Raw genomic sequence first — 20,628 nt, forward strand, 5'->3', positions numbered from 1 at the left:
CCAACCTATAACTAAAGCTTTACAAACAAGACAAAATGTTACAAAAATGTCAGAGAATATCTGGGTTAATAATTCATTTTGTCACTGGAAGCAAAAAGGCCCGATCTTCTTTTTCCTCCAGTTCAACAGGATAAATACTTTGATAAGATTACTTCAAAGTCCTGGAGGAACGGTGGGGACCACAATGCCAGCTTATCTCAGATATCGTTGCCTTAAATGGAATTTGATTTTCTTTATTGCTGTTTTTTTTCCTCTCTTTGTTGGTTCTTGAGGGAGTATGTTTGATTATGAATTGAGTTGTGTAGCAGCCTTAGTGTGGTGGTATTGCACCGTTGTATTCATTTTGCGTCTCTTTGTGTTTTCAGGATGAAGGCAGTGAGTAAGAGTAAAGAGTCTGTGCTGAGTGACTCAGAGAAGGAGAAGTTCCCACCCACAGTCCCCTCTCTGGACTTCAGTCTGGACGACTCGGCACTGGACGCCGGTCTTGAGTGTCACAGCCCCCCGCCTGACTACAACTATGTGGTGCGCTACTCCACCCCACCTGTGTAACCTCCTGCTCCGACCCTGGAGGAAAACCTGACTGGCAGCCTTGAGGCCTTTTGCTTTTGTTTTCCTCTGTTTTGACTCTTATCTCTGGACTGTTCTGTAGCAAAGTTTGAGAGGAAAACACGTGACATTCCCTCGTAAAGTGTTCAATCATGAATCTACTCGACTGTAACCTCTACATCTTCTGACTACCAGGGCCTCTACTGTGCAACAAGAAGGAAACCTGCAAACTGTTGCTTCCTTTCCAGTGTTCAGACATAGGCTGACGTTAATGCTGCTGGTTCGTTCCACATTCACTGTGATATATCAAACAGCTGAAAATAGGCTCAGGTATTTCTTTCATCTACTGTGAAAACAAACCACAATGATTCCAGCTTTCACCACAGATCTGAATAAACTACAGCCTCTGAAGATAATAAACATGCAGAAAAAAAGAGATAGCCAAGTTTATAATGAGAATTTCTATATCTGTTTTAATTTTATTCAAAAAGTGAAAACTGGAAATCAAAAAAGTTAGAGTTTGAAGTTGTAATGTGGTGACGTCTGCTTATATGAAGGTCAGCTAAAGTTCAGCTTTGCAGATGGAAACAATATAACAATGATTATTTGTCATGAAAAGTCTCTTATTTGAGATGTCCTTGCTCTTGAAATTTCATAAAAAGATTAACTCAGCTAACTCAGGTTGAACCAGAGGAGAGAAGTGCTCTGTCGGATGGTTGTTTTAAGCTCTCCTGCCTATGGAAAATCACATGTTAATGGAGGTTAATGGAGGAAACAGGGTAGAGCTGAGAGTAAGAGCAGACGGCTTCAGATTTAACATTACAGCTCGACCATGAAAGCATTTAAACGAGAAGTTACCGAACATGTACTGTAGAGTCCTCCTCCTGCCCCAGCCTTGTATTAAAGAAACTGATTTATTTTTCTTTGGTCAAAGAGAAAACAAAGTGAGGCAAGAACCATCTTGTTGAGTTAGAAACATGAGATTAGAACAATACTTCATAGGAACAGTTTATTCAAAAAGCACTAGTAAAATAGATTGTGTATTTATTTAGATTGTAAACACTGTTACTTAGTAATCCACTTCTGTTTGTTCATCTAGATGCATATTTAAACATTAACCAAAGGATTTTCCAGCTCAGTCTTTTTGATGTCAACATGTAATATCCCATCATTTCACTCCAGGTGTATATGCTGTTTGTGCTGCTGTATTCACGTATAGTAAAAGCTGAGGGAGTGTGCTCCCGTGGACACACCTATGTGGATATTCTCCAGTCCTTCGTCTCGTGCTAAGTGTTAATAAAGCTTGCAGGGCAGGCAACAAAAAACTTAGCACCAGTCTGCTCTGGTTCATTGTTATATTATTTGTTAACATGTAAAATCTGCTTGTTTTAACAGCATCTTATCTGTCTTACCAGATGTATTGAAAGTACTGTGGACCAAACGTTTGTTCACACTTGTGTTATTGTACACACTCCCTGTAGAAATGTGGCTAGATTGTACTTGTTGACCACTAAAGAAACCAGTATTTGTCAGAGGCTGTTCAGACCTGTTATTAATGTGCATCTTATGTGATCTCACGTCCCTGCTCTATATGCAAATAAGGTCGGTTGAATGTCTACTAGTTCCGTTCCTTTTTTTTTTTTTTTTTTTTTTTTTTTTATTTTAGGTAAGCGCTACCCTAAACTCCTATATCAGCCTACATGAGCCTCTCGTTTTACCGGTGCTGTCAGCAACCTGACAGGAGAGATGCTCTTGGATTTTATGACTAAACTATGATTAGGACGATGCACACTTTTATTTCTTCTGACTGTGTGGAAAGCTGTTTCCACATCTGACATGACAAAGAAAGGCATTAATGACAGAGAGATAAAGTAAAACTGTGCGTCCCATTGCACCCTGAAGCATAATCAGAGTTACAAAAAGGCACTAATTATTTTAAATTTGCTATAACTGTTTCACTTCCCGCTCTTTATGCAAATAAACATGTCTGCAAAATGCATTGTTTTTAAGGGAACTACATTAGTAGCTGTTAACATGCTGGGACAAACGGCCACAATCTTTTTTACATGGAGAAGGCCTAAATAAATAAGAATTTGTCATAGACAATGTTTCACAAAGTTTATGAGGTTTCTCCTCGCTCAGCAACTCTCAAAATTGTACTTTTAAAAGGGATTCTGGGGGATATTGCAGTTACAAGTGTGCAAATATCTGCTGCTAATCCCAGCAGGTAAATAGCCCAAACATTTAATTTGCATTAGAGTGAACCAAATGTTTCTTACAGGCTGTCATTTGATTAGGCGTTCCTTCGATGTGGCCCAGGACACCAGGGTTTCTGCGGGTCCTTAAAAAGTCTTAGAAAGTCTAAAATCCAATAATCTGTCTTTTAAGACCTAACATGTATTAAAACATTATAAATATGACTTTGTCAGGTCTTATAAATTGCCAGTACTGGCTTGAAATTAAAATTAAATTGCATTCATAGTGGTTGTAAAAAGTTTTAAATTTAACGTGTTGAAACCTGCAGAAACCCTGGACAGACGTACAGCCGAGGACACCTCAGAATGTGGTCGGACCATATCTCAAATGCGTCCTGGCTTTGTTCACACCTGTACTCAGAGCTGTCCACTTATGATCAGATCACACATTTAACACCAGGTCTGAACAGACTCTCAGTGATTAAACTACAGTATTAAGTGGATATTTTGAAGTCCTGTGTTTTTCCAAATGTTGTTTTGTTTGTGACCACTTTGTTTTGTTTATGTGGAGAGGAAGTGATTATGCACTGATACTTTATATCAAGTATAATTTTTGTATTCTTAAGGTATATCATTATAAAACAGTGTTGAGGGTCACATGTTAAAAAGATTTCTGATTTGTTTTTTATTTAACTCTTTACATAGTAGGAAATTAACATTTACAGTATTTGTTATATTATTTCATGCCAATCTAACATCATAACAGAGTATCTTCACTTCTTATATTTCTTATATTTAAATGTCATTTTAGTTACTGCATTCACACTTACATTCAACGGTTTAAACCTGAGTGCAAAGACAAATGTGTTTGGATTTTATTTCAAGTCTTCTGAGATAACAATGAGTAATAAGACCTGCAGCAGCTAAAACATCCTCTGAGATTTTTCTGTTTTGTTCATGTAGTGTAACAAGTTAGTTTTGATGAAAGTATTGTACCCCAACACTGTTAACTGAGCGTATGAAGTAAATAAATGAATAAAGATCTATATATTTATACATTACTTGCAGTCTGGCTTATAATTGATTAAAAAACTTATGAGGAAAACATGGTAATTCTTAACAGGTACTACACTCTGTTACTTTACTTACTTTTACTGATGGACTGATTGATTGAAAGACAAATTTTCACCCAATTAAGCATTTTTTCATGAGTGGCCGTGATAATGTATTTGCAGCTGTGTGCACACTGTGCATTGTAGTGTACAATTCTTTATTTTAAAATTGTAATCCTACTAATAATCCCCATTTACTGTATTTACTGTTATTACTGTAATGGGTTAGTTACCTTTTTTGTATACGCACGACATAATCCTGTTACACACATAAGACACAGTAGAAGTACTCAGTTATGTTTTATAAAGTTTTAAACACAATAAATTGTGTTTTCAAAAAAAGTTACAATACAAACCAGCCTGGTTTTCTTAAGCATCACACAAAGCTGATAACACAGCTGTAGAGTCTTGTTAGGATATAACCATGTTGTCGCTCCGTTGTCACTCTGATTTTGTGAAGTCTGGGGATTATCAATCAAAGCTGTGCCGTTTATTCAGTTTAAGAATGGCGTTTATCTGTTTTTGCAAATGCACTTGTTACATACCCTTGCCAGAGAAAGACAGTAACACAACAACCAAGAATTTGATGAGTCAGAATAGAAGTGGCAAACTTAGAGGGGTTTATTTACATCATGTTTTTAGTATTTACATAGACAAGGTTTTCAAAAATGTGGGGGAGCTGGGACAGGAGGGTTGTGCCAAACAAAACAAAGAAATATAACAAAACTAGGCCTAGCTCTTTGCTACCTCCAAAAACAAACAAACAAAAGTCCTAACTATCTAGTCTAATAAAATGGCTTCATCAAAACAACAAGGGTGGCACCAACCACTAAACCTAGTGTTTTCTAACAAGCAACAGCTACGTGTAAAAATGTACAGGGGTACCCCAACTCACCTAATGTCCACAGACTCCCACCACATACCTTGTTACAAACACACAGACTAATCTCCTCAACAAGGCCACAGGCAGCAGCAGGCAGGCTCAGTGCAGCAGAGAAAGAAGAGACCTGAGCTTCTCAGGCTGGTCCTCCTTATTGCCTGCTCTAACTCCTTATTGGACAGCTCCAAGTTTAGGGGACCAATGGGGAGCCTGTCCACGTCTTCACAGGTGATCCCTCATGAAGCCTTAATCACCTGGAGACAAAGGGGGGGGGGGGGGGGGGGCTAGACAGGAGGGATAAACAAGACTGGCATGTAACAGCACTCAACTGTGTAATGTAGAATATATAACATATTATGTTGGCCATAAAGTAAAAGCCACAATATGACTGATGTTATACTTGAAATGCAAACCAGTGGTCCCTTATCACGTTACATTTCCAGCAGTACAACCAAAAAATTATCCTCCTTTGACAAGTTTTTGTATTTGAACTGTTTTTAGACGTTTTAAATGGTAGATTTATCCAGTTGTTTACGATCAAAAAATAAGTAAAACAGAATGTGTTGAATTTTTTCCCTTCCTGTCCTTTAACCTCCTGAGACCATGTGTTTGAGCTTTCTAAACCACAGGCTTCATTCTGTTTAACTTTGACCTGTTGACCTCATTGGAGGACTCTGTTGTACCATCTAGTGGGAGCCAAAGCACAATACATTTATCAGTGTAAAAACAAGATGGCGCTGATCTCTTTGAAAACAGCGTACAGTCGAGACAAAGATAAAAGTGGAACAGGAACAAAACCTCATCAGATTTTATGGTGGAAACTTGGTTATTTGTGCTTAGTAACATTTGTATTGTGTCATACATATCTGACAAATTTTAGGAATAGTAAAAAGCTAGGACACTGCTAATTCAGAAGTCCTCATTTGAGGACTTTATAATGCTAACTGATCCTGCAAAGTAAAATTCAAGAAACATATTTGGGAAGTAACCGAGAGGTGAAGGGCACTTTAGGCTTTAAACAGATTTTCCATGTGGTGCGACATTGATTTCTTTTTTTATGTGATACATTTTCAAGGCATTTTTCTGTCCAGGGCAGAAACATTGCGAAATGCAACAATAATTTGGAGCATGGAGCAAGAAAGTTACAAAACTGACAACATCACAAGGTTTTTAGATGTGTAGAACTGTTTGTAATCCTTTTGTTCTTGTAAAAGCGAGGCATTGAAAAAAAAAAAACAGTTTATACTTTGTCACAACCTTCTGTGTTATACAGTAAAATAAACCCATTGTTCATATGAGGATGTCATTTCTTGCAAAAACTACTTTCTCTTCAAAGACAATGCTTAGTTTTCATACTTATCAGGTCCTATAAATCCCAAATAGCTCATAGAAATTAAAAATGCATACCAAACAAAAGCTTGGGTCTGCAGAGGTTAAATCATCCCTTGGTCCCACAGATTTATCCCGCAGCCTCATAGAAGGTCCCCAACCCTCATTTTGGGAACCTCTGGCACAAGCAAGTTTGACTGGAGGCTTCAAACTATTCTTAACCAAATGAGTTGATTCACAGAATCAAATTCCCATTTGAATTATTGAACCTGAATGAAGAAGTCTGTTTTGGACTGAGCTTCAGTGTCCAGCCCGTCTGTTGCTCCTTGGACTGTGAGAGACTCACTTCCTTCTCCAGGACAAGGTGTCGGCAGCCTGTCTGACAATGGCCTCTGAGCAGGAAAGGAAGGAACTCTTAATCATCCTGGTCACGACCGGAGGACGCCACACACACGGCTTCCTATGGGAGCGCGGTGGCCCTGCTTACCAGCACTGGGTGTGTCAGAGGGGACCACACGCACCCACAAGACAGGTTGGGTCCTGGACTGTCTCCGCTTGTCCTCATAGGATTTACTCTGTTTACTGTAAGGTGAGCGCAGGGCACAACATTACACCCGCACCAACAACCTCCGCCTATTTCCAGAATATGAGATACAAACAAACAGGGGAAGGATGTTGGAGGGGGAGGGTATTCTTGACTGTCATGTTTTTTTTTTTTTTCTTTTGGTAACAAACAGGTTTGTGTGACTACACCGACACACAGTATTTTTCCACACGGGCAGAAGAGTGAGGTCTGGCATGATCCTTTCCTGAGGGGCCACAGTGCCTGACATCAACACTGATGATAGTGAGTGAAAGCTCTGCTGAGAGTTTATTAAAGTAGCAAAGAGTAAAAAGTACAATATTTCTCCCTTACATGTAGTGAAGTATATAGTGGCATAAAAAGGAAATACTCAAGTACAATTTGGAGGTACTTTACTTAAGTTTATCTTGCTGAATACAGGAACTGCTGGTCCACCGCTGCCTCGATCGGTTAGCTAGTTTGTGTTATTGTGTGAGTGTGGTGTTTTATTTTTGAAACTTTAGTGTTTATTGGTTTTTGTTGTTGTTTGAACAGTCAACCCCACAAATTGAGAATGTCAACTACTGACTTTTTCACAAAGAGAAAGAAAATAAGTAACACTTACAGAAAAATAGAAACACAATAAACAAAAATAAAACCATAACAGTCACGGTTATAGGTGTCTGTAGTCTAAAAAGGGCATAGTTCATCATCTTAAGGTTTAGGTATCAATAAGTCCATGCACATTTTCCTTTTTGTCATAGGTAATCCATTTCTTCCATTTGCACATAAACACATTTTCTGAGTGTGGTGTTTTAAAGGGTTTCTTTGGATTCTCCAAAGTCAAACAATAACACAGACAAAAACTAACTGATTTTTGAGGTAGCTAAAATGTTTTTTTTTCTGCTGATCCTGTCCTGCAGCAAAACTGTACATTGTCAGCTTCCTACACTGAGACAGCTGCTGCTTCTGTGGAAAAAATTCTTTGTCTACAGAGTAAGAGTTGCTAGTTCTCTGAAGAATTACCAAGACGGTGTGATGAATCAGATCTCTTTACTTCATGCAGCATGGAGAGAAGACTCGAGCACAGTGTTCTCTGAAGGTCACAAAGGTTACAAAGCGTCTTGCCATATATACAAAACCAACAGTTGCTGATTCAATCATTCCTTTAACAATGTGTAGGCACACTAGTCTTCCTGAGTAAACTGTTCCACTGATTTGATTGATTGATTGTTCACTCAGGCTTACAGTCACCTTCCTATTTCACAACTTAAATACAGAGGCTCACAAAATTAGTACATTGATTATTCATCAAATTTGTTCATCTTCCACATTTTTGACACCAAGTGTCAACACACTATATTGGGAATTTCTCATCATAATTTCTTAAACTTTCAGTGATTAACAAAACAATATTGATTACTGATAGTGACTTTTAGCATATTACAACATAATACTTAGTACACTGTTTTTATCTACACAAATTATATGAGTTTTTTTTACCAAAGAAAATTTAATCATACCATTTCCCCATCCCCATATGAATTGCTTTCGTTGTATGCGTTTCCAGGAGCCCATTCCAACATCTGTAACTCTGACAGACTATCATTGTATCTATGCAGTGGTATTTTAACATAAAATGGTGTTTTCTCTTCTCCAACTATTCCAGTTATCCATCCCTAAAGAAAAGCTCGCATACAAGTAAGAGCACAAGTACAAAAACATAAAGTAATACCAAATACAGTCAGAACGGGTATAAATATATGCAGGATCATAGCACCCCAAGGGCCAAACTGGTCAGTTAACCAGTCATTGAAACTGAAACCTGCTGAATCAGAAGGGCCAAATGCATCATGAATCTTTCCCAGTGTTGTGATCACACTTGTAATATTGTCTGCGTTGTCAGGGAAAAGAGTAACACACGCTTCACCCGTTAAGTTTAAGTCTTTTACACAGACCTCCAGTTTTTGCCAAAATATAGTCAAGGGCCATTTCATGTCTCAGCAGAGTTAGTCTATGGGACGTATCATTAGCAGCCAAATACTGAAAACCTTTTATAGTTTCATTAGCAAAAGCCGACATTGAATAGGTAATGTTGTCAATGTGATCAGCCAATAATGTAACACCATACCAAGGGAATAAGCCAATACCCCATTTTTCAAATCCCCAAAGCTTCCATTCATTTTGTTCAAACAACTGTCTTTTTTTCCTCATTAACAGCTTGGTTGTGGCTGTTGTGGTGGCATCTTCTCTTGGGGCCATTTGACTCTGTGTAAGTGGCATGCCAATGCCACTTCTGATGTCATCCTCTTCTGGGGCTTCTCCACCCTGCGTTGGTGGCATGCCAATGCCACTTCTCCCCTCTGTGTCTTCTTGCGCCCTCGGTGAGTCCATGTGTTGACAGCTGTTGGTTCTGTAAGCACTGTCATCTTGTTGCTGACCTGATGGCCAGTATTGAACTCCAACAACTGTGTTGATCAATCCAATGATGAAGATGGGAATCAAGACCTTGCAACAGAATTCCTCAGCCAGTCTTCCTGCCTTAGGTCGTCTATCTTTTAGAAGAAGCATCACCGGGGAAAGGTTTGCACTGGGATGCATGGATCCATGTGTCCCTCTCAGCTATGCGGATGGCAGTTGGAGTCGTCAGCAGCACCTGGTATGGTCCTGTCCACTGTGGATGATGCCAGTGCTTCCTTCTGAGGTCCTTGATCACTACCCAGTCGCCAGGCTGGATGGTGTGGAGTTGTGCTGACGCAGGCTCAGGAAGGACAGCTTTTACCTTAGGGAAGATAAGCTTCAAAGCATGGTTAAGTGCACAACAATATCTTAACATGTCATCATCCATCCCTGTCAAAGTTAACCTATTTTGAGGAAAAGGGGTGTTAATCATTTGCATGGGGCGCCCAGTAATTATCTCATAAGGAGAAAGTCCAGTTGTCTTATGTGGGCGACCTCTCATAAACATCAATGCAAGGGGCAAAACCTCAACCCATGTCAGGTTTGTTTCAGCCATTAACTTTATTAGTTTGGTCTTCAAGGTCTGGTTAGCCCTTTCCACTGCCCCTCCACTTGCTGGGTGGTAGGCACAGTGTGTTTTTAGGTTTATCTGCAGGCTTTCTGAAAGGTTTTGAATTACATTATTTACAAAGTGAGAACCATTATCACTAGTCAGCAGGGCCAGGCGAGGGCGAGCGAGCGAGCGAGCAGGGTCAGGCGAGACCGAGCGAGCGAGCCAGCAGGGCCAGGCGAGACCGAGCGAGCGAGCCAGCAGGGCCAGGCGAGACCGAGCGAGCAGGACCGAGCCAGAGCGAGCGAGCGAGCGAGCTGGACCGAGCCAGAGCGAGCGAGCGAGCAAGCCGGACCGAGCCGGACCGAGCCGGACCGAGCCAGACCGAGCGCGACTGAGCCAGACCGAACGACCGAGCGCGCGCGACCAAGCCAGACCGAGCGAGCGAGCGCGCGCGACCAAGCCAGACCGAGCGAGCGAGCGCGCGCGACCAAGCCAGACCGAGCGAGCGAGCGCGCACGACCAAGCCAGACCGAGCGAGCGAGCGCGCGCACGACCAAGCAAGGCCGAGCAAGCAAGCTTGAAATCAGAGGTGGTTAAGAATAGAAAATAATAATATATAAGGGAAGCTAAACTTTAACTATTCAAGTAAAATTCAAATGTCAAGCAACATACACAAATTTAAGCTGAATGCAGTACAGTCTAAAAGTTAAATGATAGTGAGTAAAGCTGCAGCAAATATGTATACAGGACTGTGCAAAAGTTTTAGGCAGGTGTGAAGAAATGCTATAAAGGAATGCTTTCAAACCTCCCTTAATTCATCAGGCTGCCACGGTCTGTACACAGACACCTCTGGATCCCAGTGGGCATGTGCATGTTCACCCGTCGGTCGTGGCTGGGGATTGGGAAACGTCATCATGGGCATATGGTGCACATCCTTCCTTTCCCCTTGGCTCCTTAACCAGTAGTCAAAAGAAGCTGCTATTGGAGACAAAGAATGTCTGGGAGAAGCAAGGTTACTTGGGATCTTTTTCACAGTCTCTGTTATGATAGTCTGAGAGATACTGGACAGGTCGTGGTACAGTGATTTCCCCTCCTCCCCGCTGTCAGAGTCTTTCTGGGGTTGGTTAGCTTCAGAGGTGGTATCTGCTGGATGTGGAGGAAGAGTCTTTGGTGGATGAAGGGTTGAAGGCATAGGGACAGCATATGGAGGAGGTAGAGCCCTATCTCTGGCCCTACGTTGTTTCCTTTCCGTATTTTTCTCATTCATACATGCTTCTTCTTCTTCTTCTATTTCCTGTTTTACCATCAAACCTGCCATAGATTTTGCCCCTACTTTCTTTACATTAGATTCTTCCAACATTATTCTACATCGCTTTAAACAATCTGTGCTCAGTGTACCTATTAAGGGAAAAACTTCCTGTGTTATATTGTGCCAAAGTGGAACATCCTCAACCACACTTTTACCCCATTTTGCTGCCATTATTTTAGCAGGGCCTGTAAGTGGGTCTGGTAAGGGTTTTAACTTCCCCGTTTTGTTCCCCATATTTTCTACTGAGCTATTGGTATAGGTGTGCTTTAACTTTCGATGTTTTTTTTTTTTTTTTTACCACACATTCAAATTCTAAAGACACTATTATTTTACCATACTAACACATACTCGAATTGTTTCATCATGCACCCTCTACTTTTGATTACAACCACGTGGTTTCTATGACACATTCACTCTCAGCAACACACATTTGTAATGTTTACCACATATACTAGACATCAACGAAAATACTAAACACCTTGATAGGTCTACAGTTAACCCTTTTTGCTACATCTGACTGGCGCCTTACATACTCTCTCTCTCTCTCTCTCTCTCTCACACACACACACACACACACACACACACATTTTAGGTCCCCTTGACCTTTTTTCTATAATATAGTTACATTAAGTTTTATTTTTTTCCTTTTCTACTTTTTTTTCTGTTTTTTTTCCTACATTATTAGTTCCAATACCACCATGAAACTTAGTTTCACTACCACACAGGAATTATGTGAAAACTGGTTCCACTACCACGCAGGAATTACATGGGGACTTAATATTCACCACCACACAGGAATTACATGACATGACCTAGGTTCAATAGAGCAAATGATTCATAACACCGTACTTACTTATCAAATAGATGGAGCGTCCGCTGTTCACCTCCCGTTCCCGACGTCAGGCGGGATCCTGTCCTCCGTTTGTCGGAGCGGAACTTTCCCTGCCGGCATTAACCTTCAGTACAGATCCAGGAGCTGATCAGCGGAACGTCCATCCCATCTTCGTCACCAAAAATATGGAAAAAATTCTTTGTCTACAGAGTAAGAGTTGCTAGTTCTCTGAAGAATTACCAAGACGGTGTGATGAATCAGATCTCTTTACTTCATGCAGCATGGAGAGAAGACTCGAGCACAGTGTTCTCCTGAAGGTCACAAAGGTTACAAAGCGTCTTGCCATATATACAAAACCAACAGTTGCTGATTCCGTAACAGTGCTGATTCAATCATTCCTTTAAATTAGTACATTGATTATTCATCAAATTTGTTCATCTTCCACACTTCTCAAAACTAGGGGTGTGTTGACCAGCATCCACTGTAGTTAATATACTGGGAATTGATAAGTACCTCATACAACCTCACTTAAAAAAAAAAAAAATTCACACCATCTCTTCAAATAAAAAAAAAAAAAAAAAAAAGACAAAAAACCTGTGAGTCTATCCTCTAATTGTGTCCGTGTGATAAATAAATAAAACAAGTCACCAAATGGGAAATAAACACCACTGAACAAAGAAGTTTAAAGAAAATTGCAATGACATGACCAAGATACCTTCTCATCATTGTTCTGTGATCAGAAGGATTACTAATGAAACATGTGAAGATATAAATGTGTTGCCAGGAGAGGCGAGAACAGGATGTGCGTCAACGAGGAATGTGACAAATTTTGTGTTTGGTTTAAAGTAAGTTATTTTTACTGGTTTATATAAGACTTTAGTGAAGTCTGTTTTTAATTATATAGGCTAAAGTCAAAAATCATAAATTTGCCAGGGCTTCATGTACCTGTATCCATAGAAAAAAAACTGCACAAAAAATAAACTTCAATAGGAAAAAAAAAAAACTCAGGGAAAGCATCAGCGGAGGGATCTCCTCTGCAGGATATGATCAGTCAGGATCGAAGTCACAGAGTGCAAAGGTAAAACAATCAGAAGTGTTCTGTTTGTATCCAGTACCACACCCACGGTGCCGTCTGTTTTTGTTTCCCTCATTTAACAATTGAATTTATGAAAATGACCTCTCCCCTCCTCTCGCTCTTCCACAGCTTCTTCCCAAAGCAAACAGAGCTGCAAAACACGTCATTAATCACTGGAAAAGAAGCATTAATTAATTCAGGAAACCTCTGAAACTACGCCAAAAAACATCCAACTGAATCTGTGCAGCTTGAAATCCTATCATACACTGATGTGGGGCCATCGACTACACAGTACAAAGCCCCCCCCTCCTCTCCCTAACCATATAAAACAGCCATACAATGCTATTCCCAGACCCCTGCCTAAGAAGGTGAATGGTGGGTAGGCCACATCCGCGCCTCTCACCTCACAACAATGAGCTGGATACTGTCCCCCTAAAATACCTCAGTGCACCTTTAACAAGCAAAGAGAAAAGAGCGAGCAAACAACACATACAGCTAAATAAAGATGCTTCTACAATGGGCTTCAGCACCACTGTTCAAAGGGTGAAAACAACCATCAGAGCAGCAACAGGTTGATACATTGTCATGTGTTTTAGCTGTGTGAATGTACATCTTACATAATAACTGCACTAAAAAGAATAGTTGAATCTACCAGCTATTTTTCAGAAAATCATTTTTCACACAGTGAGAGTAAGTAAAATTCAGGCTTCTCTTAAAGACTGAAAGGGACTTTGCCCATTGAACAGAGTTTGGTAACTCGTTCCACCACTAACTGGAAAATTCTAGCTAACGACCGCAGGCCGCGTTGTGGTGGGCGAATCAGGCATCTTACATTGGTGGAGTGTAGTGAGCAGGACGGGGGGTAGACCTGGATGAGGGAGTTCAGGTAAGGGGGTGCAGTTTTAGTTGCTGTTTTGTAGGCAGGTGTCAGGGTTTTGAATTTGTTTCTTTAATATAGTTACATTAAGTTTTATTTTTTTCCTTTTCTACTTTTTTTTCTGTTTTCTTTTTCCTACATTATTAGTTCCACTACCACACAGGAATTACGTGAAAACTGGTTCCACTACCACACAGGAATTACGTGAAAACTGGTTCCACTACCACACAGAAATTACACGGGCCCTTGTACCCACTACCACACAGAAATTACATGGGGATTTAATATACCACCAGGCGAGGGCGAGCGAGCGAGCAAGGCCAAGTGAGGGCAAGCGAGAAAGCAAGCAAGCAGGCCGGGCCAGGCCGAGCGAGCGAGCCAGCGAGCCTGCCGGCCAGCAAGCCAGCAAGCAAGCCAGGCCGGGCCAGGCCGGGCCAGACCGAGCGAGCGAGCCAGCGAGCCGGCCGGCCAGCAAGCAAGCAAGCAAGCCAGGCCAGGCCAGGCCGGGCCAGACCGAGCCAGCGAGCCAGCGAGCCAGCCGGCCAGCAAGCAAGCAAGCAAGCCAGGCCGGGCCAGGCCGGGCCAGACCGAGCGAGCGAGCCAGCGAGGCCGGCCGGCCAGCAAGCAAGCAAGCAAGCCAGGCCAGGCCAGGCCGGGCCAGACCGAGCCAGCGAGCCAGCCGGCCAGCAAGCAAGCAAGCAAGCCAGGCCGGGCCAGGCCGGGCCAGACCGAGCGAGCGAGCCAGCGAGCCAGCCGGCCAGCAAGCCAGCAAGCCAGCAAGCAAGCCAGGCCAGGCCAGGCCGGGCCAGACCGAGCGAGCGAGCCAGCGAGCCGGCCGGCCAGCAAGCAAGCAAGCAAGCCAGGCCGGGCCAGGCCGGGCCAGACCGAGCCAGCGAGCCAGCGAGCCAGCCGGCCAGCAAGCAAGCAAGCAAGCAAGCCAGGCCGGGCCAGGCCGGGCCAGACCGAGCGAGCGAGCCAGCGAGCCTGCCGGCCAGCAAGCCAGCAAGCAAGCCAGGCCAGGCCAGGCCGGGCCAGACCGAGCGAGCGAGCCAGCGAGCCGGCCGGCCAGCAAGCAAGCAAGCAAGCCAGGCCGGGCCAGGCCGGGCCAGACCGAGCCAGCGAGCCAGCGAGCCAGCCGGCCAGCAAGCAAGCAAGCAAGCAAGCCAGGCCGGGCCAGGCCGGGCCAGACCGAGCGAGCGAGCCAGCGAGCCTGCCGGCCAGCAAGCCAGCAAGCAAGCCAGGCCAGGCCAGGCCGGGCCAGGCCGAGCGAGCGAGCCAGCGAGCCTGCCGGCCAGCAAGCCAGCAAGCAAGCCAGGCCGGGCCAGGCCGGGCCAGACCGAGCCAGCGAGCCAGCGAGCCAGCCGGCCAGCAAGCAAGCAAGCAAGCCAGGCCGGGCCAGGCCGGGCCAGACCGAGCCAGCGAGCCAGCGAGCCTGCCGGCCAGCAAGCCAGCAAGCAAGCCAGGCCAGGCCAGGCCGGGCCAGACCGAGCGAGCGAGCCAGCGAGCCGGCCGGCCAGCAAGCAAGCAAGCAAGCCAGGCCGGGCCAGGCCGGGCCAGACCGAGCCAGCGAGCCAGCGAGCCAGCCGGCCAGCAAGCAAGCAAGCAAGCAAGCCAGGCCGGGCCAGGCCGGGCCAGACCGAGCGAGCGAGCCAGCGAGCCTGCCGGCCAGCAAGCCAGCAAGCAAGCCAGGCCAGGCCAGGCCGGGCCAGACCGAGCCAGCGAGCCAGCGAGCCAGCCGGCCAGCAAGCAAGCAAGCAAGCAAGCCAGGCCGGGCCAGGCCGGGCCAGACCGAGCGAGCGAGCCAGCGAGCCTGCCGGCCAGCAAGCCAGCAAGCAAGCCAGGCCAGGCCAGGCCGGGCCAGGCCGAGCGAGCGAGCCAGCGAGCCTGCCGGCCAGCAAGCCGGCAAGCAAGCCAGGCCGGGCCAGGCCGGGCCAGACCGAGCGAGCGAACCAGCGAGCCGGCCGGCCAGCAAGCAAGCAAGCAAGCCAGGCCGGGCCAGGCCGGGCCAGACCGAGCGAGCGAGCCAGCGAGCCGGCCGGCCAGCAAGCAAGCAAGCAAGCCAGGCCGGGCCAGGCCGGGCCAGACCGAGCGAGCGAGCGAGCGAGCAAGCCAGCCAGCCGGCCAGCGCACACGCAACCAAGCAGGGCCAGGCAGGGCCGGGCGGGCCGGCGCGCGCGACCAAGCAGGGCCAGGCAGGGCCGGGCGGGCCGGGCGGGCCGGCGCGCGCGACCAAGCAGGGCCAGGCAGGGCCGGACGGGCCGGCGCGCGCGACCAAGCAGGGCCAGGCAGGGCCGGGCGGGCCGGCGCGCGCGACCAAGCAGGGCCAGGCAGGGCCGGGCGGGCCGGCGCGCGCGACCAAGCAGGGCCAGGCAGGGCCGGGCGGGCCGGCGCGCGCGACCAAGCAGGGCCAGGCGAGCGAGCACGACCAAGCCAGACCAAGCAAGCAAGACCAAGCAAGCAGAAGCAAGCAAGCAAGCAAGCTTGAAATCAGAGGTGGTTAAGAATAGAAAATAATAATATATAAGGGAAGCTAAACTTTAACTATTCAAGTAAAATTCAAATGTCAAGCAACATACACAAATTTAAGATGAATGCAGTACAGTCTTTGCAGGATCACCGCCCAGCTTTACACGCCAAAGAAAAGGTAACACATAATAGTTGTTAAATTACATCAATGGCAAGTTACTTAATGAAACACTGAGTTGGGTGGGGAGCTAAATATAAACGTGTCACTTACAATCAGTGGCGTAGTGGTGAGAGTTGAGCTTTAAGTTCAGCGTAAACAAACGGCAGCAAAGCGGCTTGTTTGTCTATGGAAGATAAAAGTGCTCTTCTCAAGGACTTCAGTCAACATTACAGGTTGCTTCTTCCTGTCTGTGTTACAGAGCAGAGGTCACTTTTATTTAATTCCAAAGAAAGACAGACTTTTTGTTTATCTTTATTTATTATTTTCTACTGTATTATTTGATTACTGTGTTATTTCTGACAGCAGTAAATAACACATTAAAATCTCTAAAGAATGTTCATGTGATTTGATACATTAGTTCATTAGTAGTGTTGTGAAATTAATTAATGCATAATAATCGTGATAATCGTGAAACCGTGATTATTCCTCAGACTATAATCGAACAGTCAAAATCTATAATCGTTGCATCCCTAGAACCAATTATACCAAACAGGTGCTAATGATCATCAATTTCATATGTAGTCATTAAGTGAAACAGAAACAGCTGTGTAGGACGCTTCAAACTGGGTGAGGAGCAGCCAAACTCTGCTATAAAGGTGAGGTTGTGGAAGACAGTTTGATGTCACAGGTCAGACACCATGACAAGACTGAGCACAGCAACAAGACACAAGATGGTTCTACTGCATCAGCAAGGTCTCTTCCAGGCAAAGATTTCAAAGCAGACTGGGGTTTCAAGCTCTTCTGAAGAAGCACAAAGAAACGAGCAATGTTGATGGGGGCAAAATAACAAAAGAGTGCCCGATGGAAAAGCTAAGGGCAGCTTAGCTGGACACTCACCTGACTATCTGAGGAAGTCGTATACACCAAATACACATAGGCTAGACAATGGTTTGACATAGAAGCACTAACACTTACCATGACAGTAAACACAGACAACCTTAACACAAAGAAAACTTGCCTACATAGTGCAACAGTTTCCTATTCTTTTTTCTATCCCAGACGAGCCCCCAATATGTGTTACATACCCTTGCAAGAGGAAGACAGTAACACGACAACCAAGAACTTGATGGAGTCAGAGTAGAAGTGGCATAACTTAGGGGGATTTATTTACACCAGGTTTTTAGTATTTACAGACACAAGGTTTTCAAAAATGTGGGGGAGACGGGACAAGGTGGTTGTACCAAACAAAAGAAAGAAATATAACAAAACTGGGCCTAACTCTTCTCTACCTCCAAAAACAAACAAACAAAAGACCTAACTACCTAGTCTAACAAAATGGCTTCATCAAAACAACAAGGGTGGCACCAACCAATAAACCTAGTGTGTTCTAACAAACAACAGCTATGTGTGAAAATGTACAGGGTACCCCAAAGTCACCTAATGTCCTCAGTCTCCTACCACATACCATGTTACAAACACAAAGGCCAGTCTACTCAACAAGGCCACAAGCAGTAGCAGGCAGGCTCAGTGCAGCAGAGAGACTTGAACTTCTCAGATCACTTCTAGATGGGCAAACGAGATATAGACCAGCTGTAACACTTGTTATTTTAATACCTGTAGGATCACAATGCACATCAATACTTAAGAGCACACATAAGGTCTCGACCTAGTAAGCTAACAGGGCAGACATCAGGCAGAAGAAATGGGTGTTCACCTCTGTAATCCCCAAAACATACAGTTAGTGGTTCAGATATTGGTTCAAAACCTGGGATACCCGATGCTCCTACTGTTTTTAGAAATTTAGTTGTTTGGAGGGCATTAGGAAGAATTTTACATTGGATTACAGATACTTCTGCACCTGAATCCACAAGAAAATCTATGTCAACACCTTGTACATTAAGGGTCAACCTCGGGGGTGTCTTACAGTCTAATGTTAACTGTACATATTGTTGGTATGTAACTGGTTTATCACTGTCATCATTTGTGTTTACTTGAGTGTCCGTGTGTTTCTCAATGCTCTGACCTGCCTCCGCTGTCCCCTATGGCTGTGTTGCCTGGAGTCCTGGAGAATGAACAGCTACTCCTCTAGGGGGTGCATGTGGCCATGATTCTTCTGGATGTTGTCCATTGTGCTGGTTAGGCTCAGGAGTGGGACAGTCTCGAACTACATGTCCATAGCCATCGCCTCCGTAGCACTTTAGTTCTTCTGGAGAACTAGCACTTCTGGAGTGAGCGGTTCGATTCCATGTTAGTGACGACAGTCTGCAGCACAGATCATCTGAAAGAACAGAAAATACAGGTCAGTAGACTGGAATGATAAGAAAACATGTCAAAAAAGATGGATGTGGGTAACTATATTTAAAACTGTGGGGGAAAAAATCTGTTGAATCAGGCCTAATCTATGATAAGATGTTTAGATCATGGTAGTTTGAGTAGTTGTCATTCATTACTTTCTTGCTCAACATTTTGCAAAAATCACTATGAAGCACTGATTGTCGGCAAGAGTTCACCGACATGGATGCATGAAAACAGGCATAAAACCACTTTTCATAAAAATGAACCACCAGAACAGCAGCACACAAATAATCAGGGGGACAATGCAGCACAAGTCAGTTCGGTATAAATCAGTGTATTGACAGGATGACGAAAAACACATTTAACCAGAGAGACAGAAGAGAAAAGAGAGAGAAAGTCATTTTCAATCAAGTCCAAAACAAATAATCCCTGAAGCTCTTCGGAGTTCAACATAAAAACACAAATTTTCAGGTCTTCAGCAATAAACAGCAGAAAGAACTGTGTTTGTTCAGTTCAGTATCTCAAGCTTTGGTCCGAGTAAACCCTCTTTACTGAAACAAATCAAACTAGGATCTGTGGGAAAGTTTTAGCGGTTCAGTTTACTAATGAGTGGAAAAGAGTAAATCAACTCACCAACAAAGTTAATTAGAGATCTCTGGACAGGTGTTGTTTAGTTCATGCTCAAACAGAAAATCAAACACCAAAAGTTTGTGAAAAAAGGAAATAAACAGAAAAAAAGGTGAAATGAAGACTTTCGCCAACTCACCTGCCATGAAGGAAGATTATTGATCCGCTAATTCCGGAGATATTCGGTCTTTTCAGAGAATCACGTGGCGTTTTTCCCACGCCGTCTTTAAAAGACCATCACTTCTTCTTCTTCTTCGGTTTAACTGGCGGGCTACAAACCAACGTTAAGGTGCATGCCGCCACCTACTGTATCGGAGTGTGTAACATCATGACTTAGGTTCTTTTCAAGAGAGAACGAAAAAAAAAAAAAAAATCATATTCTGGACACTAAACCCGTTTCATATGTGAACTTAAGTAAAGCCCTCTGTACCTGTGCCTGGTTCTCTCCTAGCTCAAGGAGCCCTTTAGTGCCCCATACCCTTCCCATTTTGACCACCCTGTCCTTCAGCCTTTTCCTTTCAGCAGTGAATTTCCTACATCCAAATATAACATGTTCAACAGTTTCCCTACATCCACAAGTTTCACATTTATCTGATTCTACCTTTTTCATGATAAATAATGTACAATTTAATCCTGTATGTCCTAGTCTAATCCTAGAGTAAGTGACATCATCTTTCCTGCATTTCCCTCTCAGTCTTTTAACTCTGACAGAACTTTGTATCATTGCTCCATATTTCCTGCCATTTTGTCATAATTCCCTGTCTGATGATTGATTTTGCTTCTCCTCTCCCAAAACAAAGTTCTAACATATTATTTCCATTTTTGTTTAATGCACTTTTAGCCAGTTTGTCCGCTGTCTCATTTCCCTCAATTCCTGTATGTGCTGGAATCCAACAGAAGTAAACATCTATCCCAAGATGCTGCAAATTCAGTAGAATCAAGTACACTTCCAGTAAAAGATCTTCTCGGGAAGTTTCCCCTGATTTTATACTCTGCATTGCAGCTGCAGAATCAGAACATATAACTACTTTAAGTGGTTTGACCTGCTCTACCCACTGAAGACTGATTATTATTGCTACCATTTCTGCTGTATATACAGACAGCTTGTTTGAAATTCTTTTGGCAATGCCTATATCAAATTCAGGAATGAATATACCCACTCCAACGTGCTCATTATTTGGGTGTTTTGATCCATCTGTAAAAATATGTAGATAGCTGTAATAGTTATTCTTAAGGTGCTTTTGAGCCAGATGTCCTATGTTAAGATTATTTTCTATCCACTCTTTTTTCTTGTCTAATATTTGCTGGTCTACTTTGGGTTGTGGAAAAATCCATGGAGGAATGCTGCTA

At 43.8% G+C, this 20,628-nt stretch overlaps 1 protein-coding gene and 1 long non-coding RNA gene across 2 annotated transcripts in view; one reads left to right on the forward strand and one right to left on the reverse strand.

Annotated features, from left to right (window-relative positions):
• The window catches only part of kdrl (kinase insert domain receptor like), a 57,632-nt gene extending 55,554 nt beyond the window's left edge, over positions 1-2,078 (forward strand). Inside the window, exon 30 of the mRNA XM_084718936.1 lies at positions 366-2,078. Coding sequence (XP_084575062.1) covers positions 366-549 — 184 coding nt within the window. The 3' untranslated portion in view covers positions 550-2,078. The remainder of the gene's footprint in view (positions 1-365) is intronic.
• A 907-nt stretch (positions 2,079-2,985) lies between these two features.
• On the reverse strand, positions 2,986-7,254 carry LOC146326630 (uncharacterized). The gene is made up of 2 exons (XR_014770611.1): positions 6,141-7,254; positions 2,986-4,987 (listed from the first exon to the last, which is right to left on the reverse strand). It is a non-coding gene; the product is annotated as an uncharacterized LOC146326630 (long non-coding RNA).
• Positions 7,255-20,628: the final 13,374 nt, after the last annotated feature.

Source organism: Lutjanus erythropterus, chromosome 5 (genome assembly GCF_056507025.1).
Source record: "Lutjanus erythropterus isolate fLutEry1 chromosome 5, fLutEry1.hap2, whole genome shotgun sequence".
Lineage (NCBI taxonomy): Eukaryota > Metazoa > Chordata > Actinopteri > Lutjaniformes > Lutjanidae > Lutjanus > Lutjanus erythropterus.